At 46.0% G+C, this 14,718-nt stretch overlaps 1 protein-coding gene across 1 annotated transcript in view; it reads right to left on the bottom strand.

Annotated features, from left to right (window-relative positions):
• Positions 1 to 264: 264 nt before the first annotated feature.
• sh3rf1 (SH3 domain containing ring finger 1) overlaps positions 265 to 14,718 on the bottom strand; it is an 88,744-nt gene continuing 74,290 nt past the window's right edge. Inside the window, exons 7-12 of the mRNA XM_084307648.1 lie at positions 12,136 to 12,263; positions 10,984 to 11,154; positions 8,606 to 8,883; positions 6,467 to 6,789; positions 2,893 to 3,227; positions 265 to 2,183 (exon numbers count right to left, since the gene is read on the bottom strand). Of these exons, the coding sequence (XP_084163774.1) occupies positions 2,015 to 2,183; positions 2,893 to 3,227; positions 6,467 to 6,789; positions 8,606 to 8,883; positions 10,984 to 11,154; positions 12,136 to 12,263 (1,404 nt within the window). The 3' untranslated portion in view covers positions 265 to 2,014. The remainder of the gene's footprint in view (positions 2,184 to 2,892; positions 3,228 to 6,466; positions 6,790 to 8,605; positions 8,884 to 10,983; positions 11,155 to 12,135; positions 12,264 to 14,718) is intronic.

The following is a 14,718-nucleotide window of genomic DNA, read 5'->3' as shown; positions in this document are numbered from 1 at the left end:
TCACGTTTTCTCCTTTGTGCTTCGTTCCCAGATTTGGATCAAATTGATCCTCACACTTCTTCCAAAGCGCTTTGCGATGAAACAAGACACACAAGGAGACAGACATTGTGTTCCGACAGGTTTGTTGTGATGAAACAGGTCGATAATGTTCGAAGAGCTTTAACCCTTCACATCACCGCTCGCTCCGCTCATGTCTTAGGTTCAAACAACAAAACACACCGGTACCAAAATCCCATCAGACCAAAATAAAAATAAAAATCTGAATTCAAGTCAATAGAACATTTAACATCGAAACACTTTTATAGACAAAATGTACAGCAAAAACTGACCACAAGAAATCAAGATTCAAGGGGGTCAGAGTGATTGATTTGAATTAAAACCACACCTTGCGACTTTAGAGAGAAGTACACTACATACATAGCTCTTTCCTGTGGAGTGATATGTCACTTGAGGGCAACAGTCTGTGCTTTAAGTAAGCTTAGTTAGGAATGAGTATAAGAACCGAGAGCCTGTGAAGGTGGACCTCCAGGACCGTGGACCTTCAGCACTGTGTCCTGTGCGTTTCGCTGCGTGTCCCAGATAGCAGACACTCAGAAGAACTGGTGTCAACTTTGTAGAAATCCACGCGGACCATATAATATAAATAATATACGTTACCAAAAAAACGAGATCAGTCATGCATCGTTATTGAAATGATAGGCGTCTGTCGCTCTCGTGAAACGCAGAGCTATGTCTGGTAAGGTTGGGGAGCAGCTACACTGGTCGACGAGTACATGGAAAATATAAGACGTTAGCAACCTCTGATTGCAAGGTCTATTATGGAGTGTATTTTTCCTTCCCCCGCATAAGATAAAGGCGAAGCCAAAACAATCAAAACAAATCTCTTATCTCCCAGTACGCTGCCTGCAGATGGTGTTCCTAATGACATGCAGACACATCAAAACCACATCAAAAAGAAGAAGAAAAGTCAGGAACCCTTGGAACCGCCCCGGTTTGGCACAGTAACCTACGGGTTGTACAATTTCTACCTGCTTGTGAAACGGCAGATAGAACTACATAATTATGCAATATTGCAGACATTAGGACCCATCGGGTCTTCACTCGGCTTCTGGTACATTAAACAAATTAGAAGCGTTATATTTGTATTTTTCCTGCTGTACTGCATGCGCTCCTCCTATCTGCTGGAGATCTCATTTAAACACCTGTTTTGTTTTTATTCATCAGCCGACACTTCCAAGCGGTTGCAGAATCCTCTCTGGCACTGTAGTGAATGAGAGACAGGCATTAGAGGATGTGGTTAGATGTGTTTGTACGGCAGGTGCCAATTGAACTACGTAACGTCTCACGCTATGAAGAGAGAAGAAAAGACGAAAGGCCAAGCCCGTCTTTTCCAAAAAAATAAAAGAAAACTATGAATAACTTAAAACATTTGTAATATTTCCACCTATTAACAGTTCTATTGTAACTGTTTTGTTTTTGTGACTCTAGTCTAAAATCGTCATCGTCTCCTTATGTACAATAAAGTGAGGAACAGTACAAGGCACACATTCAACATCTGAATTGTTACAGAGATATAAATAACCCACAAAGAGAGAGGGAGGGGGGGGGGTTAAAAGATCATGAGTAGTGTGCTCTCCTCCAGCTCCCTCCACTGTGCTCTCATTGCCTTCCTGTGCGACCCTCTCATGTGCTATGGCCACCAATGTTCCAGTTCCTGTGGCCCTTAAAGAAGGTCCAGTGGCCCTTAAGGAAGGTACACTGGCCCTTAAAGAAGGTACAGTGGCCCTTAAGAAGGTACAGTGGCCCTTAAGAAGGTACAGTGGCCCTTAAGAAGCTACAGTGTCTGTCCAGCGGTGCTGCCGTTCCCCCGGCAACCTCGCCAAGCGCTGATCTGTTCGGCTCGTCGGTCGGCAGCCTGACAAGGCTACTCGCATTCAGCCCAGGTGGTAATGGTGTGTGTGGTCACTGATGTTGTTGTTGTTGTTGTTGTTGTTGTTGCTGCTTCTGCTGCATGTTAGATGCTGTCTACAAAGCTGCCTGGGAACAGTCCGGTCCTGCCGTTCCTCTGCAGCGTGCCTTTGAACCAGCCGTCCTCTCTCTTCCTGTGGACAAAGACGATGTCTCCCTCCTTCAGCTCCAGCTCCGCCTCGCTCTGGGGAGGGTAGGACACCACCACCCGGTACCTGGAGGGGGCGACCAGAATAGTCAAGAAGACGCTGATTGGGTGCATTTTTATAATGTTTTATTAATGTACGCTGTCCCCCTTGAACAAATAAAGTAAATCTTTTTTTTATCTACTTTTTCTCCCCATTTTCAATTTTTTTCTCCCTTCCCCAATTAAGTATTGTCCAATTCTACCCCTCCCCTGTCTCGAACGTTGTTAGGCCATGCCTCCCACAGGTCGGCTGCAATGTGGACGAAGCCTTGCATCACGTGTCCCCTCCGGTACACGAGGAGGCAGCCGTCGCATCTTTTCACCTGCACAGCACAATCTCTCAGCGGCGGGGGTCTGCGTGGGAGGGACACGCCGGCCCCGTCGCTTCCTGATTCTGCTGCGCAGGCGCACCAACCGACCTGTAGGAGTCGCTGTCCACAACGTCCGATCCCCACCCACTAATACTGCCAATTGTATTAGTATGAACGACCAGCCAAGCTGGTAGCAACGCCGAGAGCTGGGCTCGAACCCAGCATCTCCAGCGTTAGTGGCGAGCGCCTTGCCCACTGCGCCACTTAGCCGCCCAAATAAAGTAAACCTAAACCTAATGCACAACACTGGACTCCCTCCTATACCACGGTTAAATATATATGATACATGGCTTTCTACAGACTGTATGGACACGGCATCAGATAAAATGCAACAAGACACAATGCATTTATGGACAATCTCTGTACCTCTCGCATACGATGGGCCGCGCGTCGTGCTGTTGGGACAGGAGAGAGGAGCAGGCCTGGCGGGGGGGAGGTGCGATGGGGGCGCAGGTGTCTAGAAGACTACTCTTACGGTGGCAGGACTCGGGAGCAGCTGGGGAGGAGGAGGAGGAAGAGGCCAAGGCAGCGGCAGCAGCAGCAGCGGCGGTCTCAGGCTCCACGCGGTCCGGTCCCATCGCCCCCTGCAGAACCTCCACGCCTGCAGCCTGCTCTGCCTCCAGGGTGGGGGAGGAGGGAGGTGACGGGCGAGCCTTCTTCTTGTTGGAGGACAGCAGCTTCAGAAGACCTTTCTTCTCCCTCTGCGGAGCCAAGAGAGACAAACGGCGTTTCAAAAAGAAAATTTAACAAGTATAAAAAGAAAACTCCCAGGCAATGGGGCGCACAAACTATTTCCACATACCGCAATCACATTTGTATTAAAAGTGGAACCTATGCAACAAAAGCCATTGTCATATTCATTTAATTATTGTCTGCGTCTAAAAGCCCAGGGAAGGATGAGATAATGTGGCCGTGTTGGGAGCCACCGGGAGGAGAGAGCAGACAGCTGGTGCCTGGCCTCCGACGACTCCTCGCTCCCTTAACTCAATTCTCACGGCTCACTTGAGAAACAGACGGTGCTGTGTGTGTAAATCTCTCTGCGCTCAACGTAAACTCCCCGAGCAACAGCCGCTAGTTCCAACAGCCAGCAGTGTTTTGGTCTAAACGGCTGAGGTAATCGCTGAAATCCACAGTCGCTCCAAAACCGGTGTTAAGTATTTCTGTCATCTGGAAGGCAGCGCTCTCTATCAGACACACACACACACACTGGAACTGAAGACAAACAAGACTATCGAGACTGTTAAGGAAAAGGGGACATTGTGATACTAAAGAGAGCTGCACCCCTTCTCTGGCCTGCGGAGGAATGTTCTTTATGGCCGTAACCCGCGGGAGAAAATAAAGATTAACGGCAGTAATTTTGCAACAAAACATAAAAACAGACGGTTCTCAAGAGATCATATGCATAGATTAGTCTTATGCTTGTTGGAAAACTAGGACACGGGGATTAAAAAGGCCGGTTTGAAGTGAGGTTTAAACCTCAACAACCACTCATCACTATGTAGATTTTATATTAAATCTATTACATCTGCTTTATGATCTTGCAGAACTGGGTTTCCGTGTTGCAGGGGGAAGATTATTAATTGTCGCCAGAGGCTTCGACCGTACAGATAAGGTCCTAACAAGCAGTGTGCCCAGAGTGGTGACAATGAATGGGTAAAACGATTCATTCTCACCAGAGGCTTTGACCATAGACACAATTCTTCAAGAACCAGACAGGGGAGACTCCGTGGAGCTCAATAGTAATGGCTACTAGTTAATATACAGATAGATATATACAGTTGCAATCAAAATTATTCAACCCCCATTGCATATTGGGCTTTTTGGCAAACATTTTTAATTGTCAGCTGTTTGCAATAAACAAAGTAGACAAGAACAGTTTAAATAGTTAAATTAAATGAAAATTACAATGGTTTTGATCAAAATTCAATACAAAATGCTACCTTTAATCACTACTGCAGTCTCAAAATTATTCAACCCCCTGTCTCAAGATTATTTAACCACGTCTCAAGATTATTCAACCCCCTGTCTCAAGCACACCTGGTGCAACTAATCAAGGGCAATAAGTTCAAGTGTGCTTGAGATAGAACACATAAATACTTGGACTGGCTAGGGGTTTGTTGAGAGTGACATTTGATTGCATGTTAGAAATTATGGCTAAGTCAAAAATGTTTCCAAAAAGTTCAGAGAAGAGATAATTGCCTTGCACAAACAAGGAAAAGGATACAAAAAGATAGCAAAAGCACTGAATGTTCCTAGAAATACAGTTGGAAGCATAGTTCGCAAGTTCAAAGTTAAAGGAACAGTGGCTACACTACCTGGACGCCTAAATATTAAAGGCAACCAACTTGTGTCTAACCACGCCCAACTTGCGTCTAGCCACGCCCCCACGGCGACGCGGCAGCAGCAGAGCGTAGCGGGCGAGCGGAGCTCGGCCGCGGAGCTCCGTCGCGGCAGCATTATATGCCAGTAACCGCGCCTTATTCAGTATCCAGAAATAGCTCAATTGGCAACTCTGCATGGCTGTGGATCCTACGGCTCGTTGCTGGCTAGTTCGATTCCCTTAAATTTATATATATTTTTTTTAACGTGCATTCGCATTCTTTCGCCGTTAAGTTTAGGCATAACTTTAAGCATTGTTTCGGAGTTGGTTAAGGTTAGGCATTGTTTCGGAGTTGCTTAAGGTTAGAAGGGTTAAAGGGGAACTCCACTTTTTTTGGAAATTAGCTTATTTAACATCTTCCCTGGAGTTAGACAAGAAGATGCATACCTTTTTTGTCTCTGTGCGTGCATTTTAGCTTTGGGAATAGACGCTCCGTTAGCATAGCTTAGCTTAATCACTGGAAGTGAGGCAGGACAGTAGCCTTACAGTGCCTTACAGTGTATTGCAAGGTCTGACATTGACCAAACTTGATATGCATGACCTTGGTGGGCTCTAGGTCAACTCCTGAAAAGGGGGTCAATGTCAGACCTTGCAATCAAAAGTTAGGGGGCGCACTGAAATTATGGCAAGGGTTATTAGCCCCCTAACTTTTGATTGCAAAGTCTGACATTGACCCCCTTTTCAGGAGTTGACCTAGAGCCCACCAAGGTCATGCATATCAAGTTTGGTCAATTGCCCATGAGGAATGGGCTAAGATTCCTCAGGAACGCTGTCAGAAGCTAGTGTCTGGGGCTATGCATCACGTTTGCAGCAGGTTATGACAGCAAAAGGGTGCTCTACTAAGTACTGAAGATGCTTGTCATGAAGGGGTTGAATAATTTTGAGACTGCAGTAGTCATTAAAAGTAGCATTTTGTGTTTAATTTGGATAACAAACCCTGTAATATTAGTTTCATTAAACAACTTAAGCAGTTCTTGTGTAATTTGTTTATTGTAAACAGTTGGGAAATTGCATATTTTGCCAAAAAGCCCAATAATATGCAATGGGGGTTGAATAATTTGGATTGCAACTGTACATAGATGGATACAGATAATGTCTTAACAAGTCAGTGGTGGAAGAAGTACACAGTTCCTTTACTAGTAAAAATAGAAATACCCAGATAAATGAGTACTCTGGTAAAAGTAAAAGTCCCCCATTCAAATTCTACTTAAGTTATAAAAAAAAAATTATTTGCTATTGAATGTACTAAAGTAAAAGTATGCATTCTACATGCCATTTGTGAATTCCAGTGCTTGGGAGCATTCAAGCCTCGATCCATTGATCTCTATAGGTTATGTTAAAGTGGTATGTGGTCCAGTTATGCTGCTCTGATTAAAAGTTATATTAAAGTGGTATGTGGTCCAGTTATGCTGCTCTGATGAAAGGTTATGTTAAGTTATGGTACCCCACTAACCAGAGACCCAAGGTCCTTCTCTCCTTTCTCTACTGAATCCACTAGAAAAGTGAACTGTCCACTCTCCGTTAAATGTTCTTTAAAGATACATGTCCTCTGCGCCGTACCTTTCCATCCTTGTCCAGTCGGCAAGTGAGAACCGCGTTAGCGGAGGCGCCGTTGAGAGGAGAGCCGTTCCCCCCGCCGACGGGCACGGTGAGGACAGCCACGGGCCGCAGGGCATCGCTGTCCAGGGAGGCCGCGCTGACATTGGGTGGGGTCAGGGAGGCGGCGGCGCAGCCCATGGCCACCACCGTGCGGGCACAGCCTTGGGCGGGGCTGCTGGAGCAGGGCTGGGGGCACACCACCAGGTGGGGCAGGTAGGCCACGGGGGTCTGAGACTGGATGGGGGTCACCGCCGCTGTGGGCCGGTCCTGGCTGTGACATGCAGCTGAACAGGGGAGACAAACGTGTTCTCAGCACGGAACAAAAAGCTCTTACGCAGACGATAATACTACGGTACACAGTCCCCAGGGTCACCACTATTCCATAACGTTTTCATTATTAGAGCTAGAACGATTTTCAGTGCATCACGATTATTATTATAATTGTTTTAATCCTCTTTTTCTCCGCCTGATTTTCTATGCTTTTTCTCCCCCATCCCAATTTAGTCGTTATGCCAATTGCCCCCCTCCCCTACCTGGTTGTTGTGCGCATGTTCCCCCTACTGGTCGGTACAAGGGAACCCTGAAGTCTACCACATGCTTCCTCCGACACATGCGGAGACAGCCAGCGGCTCTCTTTTCACCTGGCAGCGAGGACTCTCATTGGTGAAGTGTAACGCGAGGTCACGCTGCCTTCACCACTTCCTGCCTTTCGCTGAGCAGGCGCCCAGACCTGACATGTAGGTGTCGCTGTCCACAACGCCAGATTACCACCCACGATTCCCTCCTGCTATCTCAGCCAAACGAGTTAGTATGACGATCGGCCAAAACCGCAGGCAATGCTGACTCCGGGAGTCGAGACCGCAGCCTCATGCATTGGTGACGAGCGCAATCTCCGCTACGCCACCCGACCGCCTGCATCACGATTTTCTATATAATTAATAACATTCAATACACTGCATAATTCTGTATAGTTCAGTATTGTTGTTACACTTCATGGAAACTGACTGATAATTTACTAAAATCTTAGGGTTTAACTTGTTTTGTACTGAGGTTGCCCTCATTTACAGTGCCGTTGAGTGAACACACTAAATAAACAAGACTAAATCAAAAGTAGTAACATAACAAGATACAAACTAATTAAATTGTTTGTATTTACAGTTACAGCTGAAAGACTTACAGATTGATATACAGTGGTTATTGATCATGGCTTTGAACTGTGCATAGGTTGGAAGAGTATTGATCTTTAAAGTGCGCTGAAGGATGTTCCATGAGTCAGGCGCATCAACAGAAAAGGCTCAGAACAAGGAAGAACCTTAAGCACAAGCCAGTCATTTGAATGAGTCAGATAGGTTCCAATCCAGCAACATTTGGTAGCTTACCAATAAGGGCTATGTAAATAAACAGATACCAATGTTTATTACTCCTGTATAACCTTATTATACAGGAGACAATGGTGAGTATCATAGCTATCATCAGTAACGAGGCAGTAACGGACAGAGTGATATGCTGAGGCACGTGGTTAAGAGTGGAAGCAGCAGCATGTCTATAAATTACATCACCATCGTCCAAATTGATAAGAAAACTGCTTCAATGATCATTTTCATACTAATCAAAAGAGAGCTGGTTTTGTTTCTGTACAAGAAGCCAATTTTCGGTCACAGCTTTCTGGCTAGGTTGTCTATTGTGGTATTTAAATGTAATTTATCATCGAGCCAGATGCCAAGATATTTACACTCGGTGACTCTCTCAATGCTAGAACCACTCACAGTGGATATGTGCAAACCATTATATTCAATATGGCTGGCTCTAGTAAACAGCATGGATTTTTATTTTACTTGAATTGAGTTCCAAGCACATTCCTGAAGAGCATTAATGGAAGTTGCAAGTTCTCAATGGGCCGTTGCAGCAATACAATACACAATAGCATCATCAGCATAAAGATGGACATGACAACCATTCAAGGGAGAGACAATATCATTGATATAAATGGTGTCATTTCAAACTGGACTATATGAATTGATCATTCCTGCCACCCCTGGTACGCAAGACAATAAGCCTAGCGGGACCCTATGATGCCCCTTTCCCCCACAGTTAACCTACCTGTCCTGACAGCATTGCGAGCCTGGTTAACAGTCATCTGAGAGCTGACGTGCATCAGTATTTTTGGCTGTTGACCTGTAGCTGTTTGAGCCGCGGTTACCCCGGCAGCGGGTAGCGGGTTGGCAGACGTGGGGCCAGAGCAGACGGCCAGGGGCTTGTTGAAGTCCGGAACGATGGCTCCCAGAGGAGTGGATGAGGGGCTGATGATGGTGACCCCTCGGCCAGCTTGAGTGCACAGACTCTGGGGCACTTTGGGCTGGGCACTGCCTGATGGCGTTCTGTGAGGAGAAGATGTGGAGACGGGTTAAGGCCTAGGAGGACCAGCTGAAGGACTAGATCAGTGAATGTGTGCACATAGAAGTCCAACCACGTATCGACCCAAAGTACCCAGAACCTGGAGTCCCAGGAACTACTTTTCAAGGAACTAAAAGGTTTGTTCAGCACCATTGTTGTCTGCATTTCCACCACGATAAAGATCCTTTAGTCCGCCAACTTATGAAACATTTCTCAATCAGGCATTCCATTGTCTCAATAATAGTTAACTATACTAGAACACAAGGGAAAATGTACTCTGATCAGAAATTCGTGGTTAAATGAACAGATCAATATTCCCTGCATATGCTTTTGCCATATATTAGTCCTCGCATTGAACAGGAATGTGCAACAGCATTAACAACGTTGGGTTTGACGTGTGCATTTCCTGGTTGATAAGACTAATGTGGCTTGTCTGGCACGCAAATTCTGATCAAACACTGTCAAACTAGGCATTGCAGGTCAAATATGAATTAAGATCCAGCAAATCCTATTTCTTGCATAAAATGTTGTCAAACAGGTGGTTGGATTATCTCATTCCCCTATATATACACTGTATATGCCAGGTCAGTACTCCTTCCCCGGAGACGGACAGTGGCTGGGCGTGTAGAAAGCAATGTGACCAAATAGTGAATATTGGAAATAACTTTACTTCACCTATAAACACAACACTGCTTAATGTAATACAATCTTGTTATAACTAAGAGATTAAAAAAAAAAAAAAAAAAAAAATCATATTCATGCATAGATTGATCAACTTCTTAATATGAGTTTCAAAGCATTTTCTGGTTGATAACAAGACGAGTGCGCTGAAATGGCCAAGAGCAAACTTGAAATACTTAACCTATAAACATGAAACTGTTCTGACAGCACAATATTGATGTAACTAGATTTGTCAGGGATTTTTTTCTATATGATAAGGTATATCAACGAACAAACAATAAATTGGTTTGCACTACAGATTTTTGAAGATGCCGGTTGAAATAAAATGCTGCGCATACTCAACCAATCATGTTCAGCGCTGAAAGCCCCACCCCCATAGTTCCTGTACTGTTAGAAAGTACCTACCCCTGAACAGGGACCTTTGGGGGGGGGGGTCAAATAATGTCCCCGGGACTTACTTTAGATCCTGGCCTGAGTTCTACAAAAGGTTCCTAGTTTCTGGGGAAGTTCCTGCGGTCAAAATGGGTGTAAGAGCAACGTGTGCATAACTATCTAGGCTGTCCCCGACATTCTTACTCAATTTAGGATTTTCTTGACTAAACTAAACTAGTCTGTTTAATCCACTTAACTGCAAAATTGTTTTCCCCCACATTATTGTCTTTGTGACCGAATGCAAATGTAAAATTACCCCTTTTGTACCCAACGTGAATCAAAAGCCCAATACATATGTGAATGTTGCCTGCAATAATCAAATCTTTATAAGACGCTAAAAGCATTTTAGCTCACTTACACCATAATGACCCGATTAGACTTGACTAATCAGTTAAGAAGGGGGCAGTCCTAACTAGTATGCATACTCTATTATGTTTAGACATCTACATAGTGTGTTTATGTAGCCTTAAACTGCCACAGCCTTTCTTCACTAGGGAGACAGTGCTGTTGCAAAATAGTGGGGGCGGAGTTATACCAACGTCGTGCAACATCCTGTAGATCAGACTAATATCAGAGACCTTTCCAAGGGAGATGCACCAATTCCTTCTCACTTTCTGTAATGAGTCATGTGAGCTACACAAAGGCTTTGGTGGGCTTACACCCCCCCCCCCCCCCCCCCCCCCCCACACACACACCCCTTAGGAGACTAGAGCAGGCACAGGCTCCATTCGCCCCAATGAGAGCTGAATTTTCTGTCTTTACCACAGAAGTCAACATAAATATTGGACCATACACTAAATCAATGTTTTTCTGTTCCGTCTGTAGATCCAGCATAAAACCAGTTAGTTTGAGGCTTGTCCTGCAGTGCGCACGATAGCGCACGTGTGTGTGTGTGTGTCCCACTTGGGAGACGCCGACTGTTCCAATTTCATCCCATTGGCCGGCAGCTCTTAACATTGTAGCTGACTGACCTGCTGACAGGACTCATGTAGTTGCCGGGGAAGACTCCGATCTTCCCGGTGTGCATGGAGGTGCCCTTGAACCAGCCGTCCTGACAGCGCTCCAGCACCAGGAACATCTCGCCCTTCCTCAGCTCCAGCTCGTCCTCCTTACGGGGGGCGTAGGGGAACATGGCCACATAGCTGGGGGGAACAAAACAAGAGTAAAAAAAAATAAGCATTTTGGAAGAGACAGTTCAGTGAAAACGCTGAAACACAAACTTCCCGACTTTAGGAGGACACGGAAATAATTCCACCGGCCCCCCTGGCAACAACGCGTGGGAATAGAATGAACTCGGAACTTGGGGGAAAAAGTAGAGACCTAGCAAACGCTCGCACGTTTAGATTTTCGTCCCCTCTGGAAATACAAGTAGCTGACTGATTCATATTCTGTACATAGTGTCATCTGTTATAGATTTACCCCCCCCCCCCCCCAATAGCAGTACATCTGTCACAGTCTCCCTCTGAAGTCTCCAGCAGAGACTGTGCCCTCTGGTCAGAGAGGAGAAAAAAAAGAAAAAAAAGCGTTTGTTCGCTGTTGTTTTTTAGAAGACACGGTTTGATATGGGTCAGCTCTCTCTGCAGCGATGCAGCGGAATGGGACCCCGGGACAGGGGCCCGACCCCTGCAGGAGCCTTGTCGGGGGGACCTCCTCAAGACCCCACAGGCCGCTTTCACTGGTGTCAGGGGGGGCCAAAGGGAGAACGTAAAAAATGCCAGATTCTCACACGCATGAACACACAGGACGGTTTGATGGAGAACAGGCGTGAGTGGATCTAATTCCTATCAGGTGTGCGCGGGGGGCGTCTCGGAGGAGTAATGAGGGGGGAAAGGGTGAAGGGTCAGAGGTCGGGGTGACAATGGAGGGTCTCCGACGGGACCTGGGAGACTCCGTTGCCCACAGGTGTTGACCTCGTCAACCTGCGCGCGGGCTCTCACTCCCGCAGCGCCCCTCTCTTGACAGCTCCAGAGGTCACCAAGAGGCAAGGACGGCGAGCATGTGAATTAAGCCCTGGGACGAGACTGTTGTCTAAAACCACACACCGCCCCCCCTGGGTTACAGAGTTTGTGTTCTGTTGCACGCGAGAAGACTGCATATTCATGTTGTTGTTTTTTATTACTCACACTGTGGGTCTTTGTCTCCCACTCTGGTCGCTGGTGCTGGGGGAGGGCCTCTGTCCGGCAGCGAATGAGGACGCGGCTCCCACAGCTGAGGATTGTGGGGGAGGAGGAGGGGGAGGAGGGAGAGCATCCTGTGGGGTGGGAGGGAGTGGGTGGATGAAAAAAAACAATGCAAAACAACATTAGGAGTTGGCCTTAACTCAATCTGCGCCATCCACGTATATATACATGTTTGCTCGCCAACCGTTGGACGGCAATCACATATATATACGTTATTTGGTCAGTTTTCCTTTTTTTCGATTTTAATATTCTATTCAGTGTCACTGACCTCTATGTTACCGTTAAAAGGCATACGGAGACACCTAGAGTGCAGTACCGGCCAGATCCTGCTAGGTGGCAGTATCGCCCACCCTTTGAAACCCTGTTCCAGACTGTGTCACATCTAATCTCGTCCGGGCGGAGAAATTTGGTCCAGGCAAGTCTAGCGGTTTATCCGATCACATTGGAACGCGTCCAGGACACTCAATGCATGAGTTGTGCCAGATTATGTCGGGGACCCGATGGACACCAATACTGGAAATCGCGATCAGACAATTGGAATATTCTTTTTGGAATACCCCCGATCAAAGGTAAGGACAATCTGACGTCAATTCCACCTTGATCCTACAATGATTTCATATCGATCCAGTCGATCAACGTATGTAGTATTCAAAACGAATGCCGTTGATGATCAGAGCATCAAAAAAACCTTTGATGCATTCATGATGAAACATAATACCTTTTATATACCTTTGATTTGGAAACAGTAGCATGTCCAGGCGAGCAACACGAACGCATTTAGCAAAATTCACATATCGCTCCATAGCACCGTTTTCAGGAATTAGCCAGGATCACTCTGAAACTATACAATATTCACAACGGGATAACACGCAAATGTATACATAAAAATTTTTATTCTTTTTCACATGTTGAACGAGTGATAGTTACTGTCAAATGAGCCATAGTATTGTCTCCATAGCTATAATATAGAATAAAGATATAGCCCTGCAAACACCGCGACGCACAGTGAAAATGCCTATATAAAGCGTGGTGCATTTACTACAGGATGAGGATAATAGCTGGCAGAGAAAGAGTTACAATTCCAATTGTACAACGATCAATCATTTACTCCCTGTATACTAGTACACACAGCAAGAGGACAAAGAGTCGCTTTCTACTTCCCCATACAAAAAAGGGGGAGGAAAAAAAAGAAACCCGAGCTCCACAAAATACAGACTGGGTGTTGCGTAATGAGAGCAACCTGTACATGTGCATGTGTGAGAAAGTGAGAGACAAAGAAAGACATCTGAGAAAGAGAAAGAGACAAGATCATCTAGCCTACTCTGCATGGCTGCCACCAAGGGAGAGAGCATAGCTTGGCAGAGATCGTTGGTCCCGTCCCCAAACCCCCCCCCCCCTTCGACTGGGAACCTCCAGCAGCTACCCTGCTTGTTTGTTTGTTTGTTGCTAGGGGAGACCACATCGCTGAATGGTAAATCCATTGCCGTGTTTAATCGCTACCATATGAATAACATGTCCGTAAACATTCTAAAGACCAGATTCCTCCATGCGCTCCGGTTTCCCCTTGTGTGCTTCAGCCACGTCAAAAACAACTTCACAAAAGAGGCTGAAATGGGGGGAGGCTGTGCTTATTGTAAGCCTCGAAACTCTTATTGTGACCTGGTGGTTTCTGGTGAGCTCGTTCCGTCCTGCAGGGGAACGGGAAGTCAAATTAAGTAATCACCCCCCCCCCCCCCCCCCCCCCCCTCCATCTCAGGTCATGTGACGTAAACCAGCTTAAAAACAACACGGTTACGCAACAAACACACACGCCACACTACTGCCGTGGTGGCAGCGGATCAGGAGGGAGAAGATATGAAGTTAATTCTCGACCTGCTGAAACAAAAGCAGCGGTGGTCGACTGGCAGAAAACCTCGAGCCATATGACGACAACATCTAGACAAGTCTTTTCCAACTTGACATTACTACCAGCTCCGAGTGGCAGAGAGCAATAACTACCATAAGGCAGTGGGGGGCTCAGACGGCCATGTGGTGTGTGTGTGTGTGTGTGTGTGTGTGTGTCTGTGTGTGTGTGTATGTGTGTTTGTGTGCGTGTGCGTGTGGTGTGCGTGTGTATGTTTCGGTTGACTGCCGATGCTGGAGCTGAGATAATTAGATTGCCTGCAGGCCCAGAGAAATCATCTGTACAAAAACATCATGTTGAGCTTCCAAGTGAAGCGGAGAGAGGGAGCTCAACCTTTTGTGTACACATTCCTCCCCATTCAGAGGCACCGCATACCAACACACACGCACGCATGCACACATACATATACACACACACAGAAAAAACAATATGTATGGTTTTTTTTTTTTTTTTTTTTATGCAGCTCAAGATTTTAGGCCAGATAACAGACATGTAGTTTTTAGGACGTTTTATGTGAGCAGTTAACCCTTTCACTGCGACAATACAGAAGGTTAACCCTTTCACAATCACACTACAGAAGGTTAACCCTTTCACTACCACACTATAGATGGTTAACAGTCTGT

The sequence above is a fragment of the Notolepis coatsorum genome (genome assembly GCF_963971535.1).
Source record: "Notolepis coatsorum genome assembly, chromosome: 2".
In the NCBI taxonomy this organism is placed as follows: Eukaryota; Metazoa; Chordata; class Actinopteri; order Aulopiformes; family Paralepididae; genus Notolepis; species Notolepis coatsorum.
The sequence above is the reverse complement of the archived record's forward strand: the minus strand, read 5'-3'. Positions and strand labels throughout refer to the sequence as shown.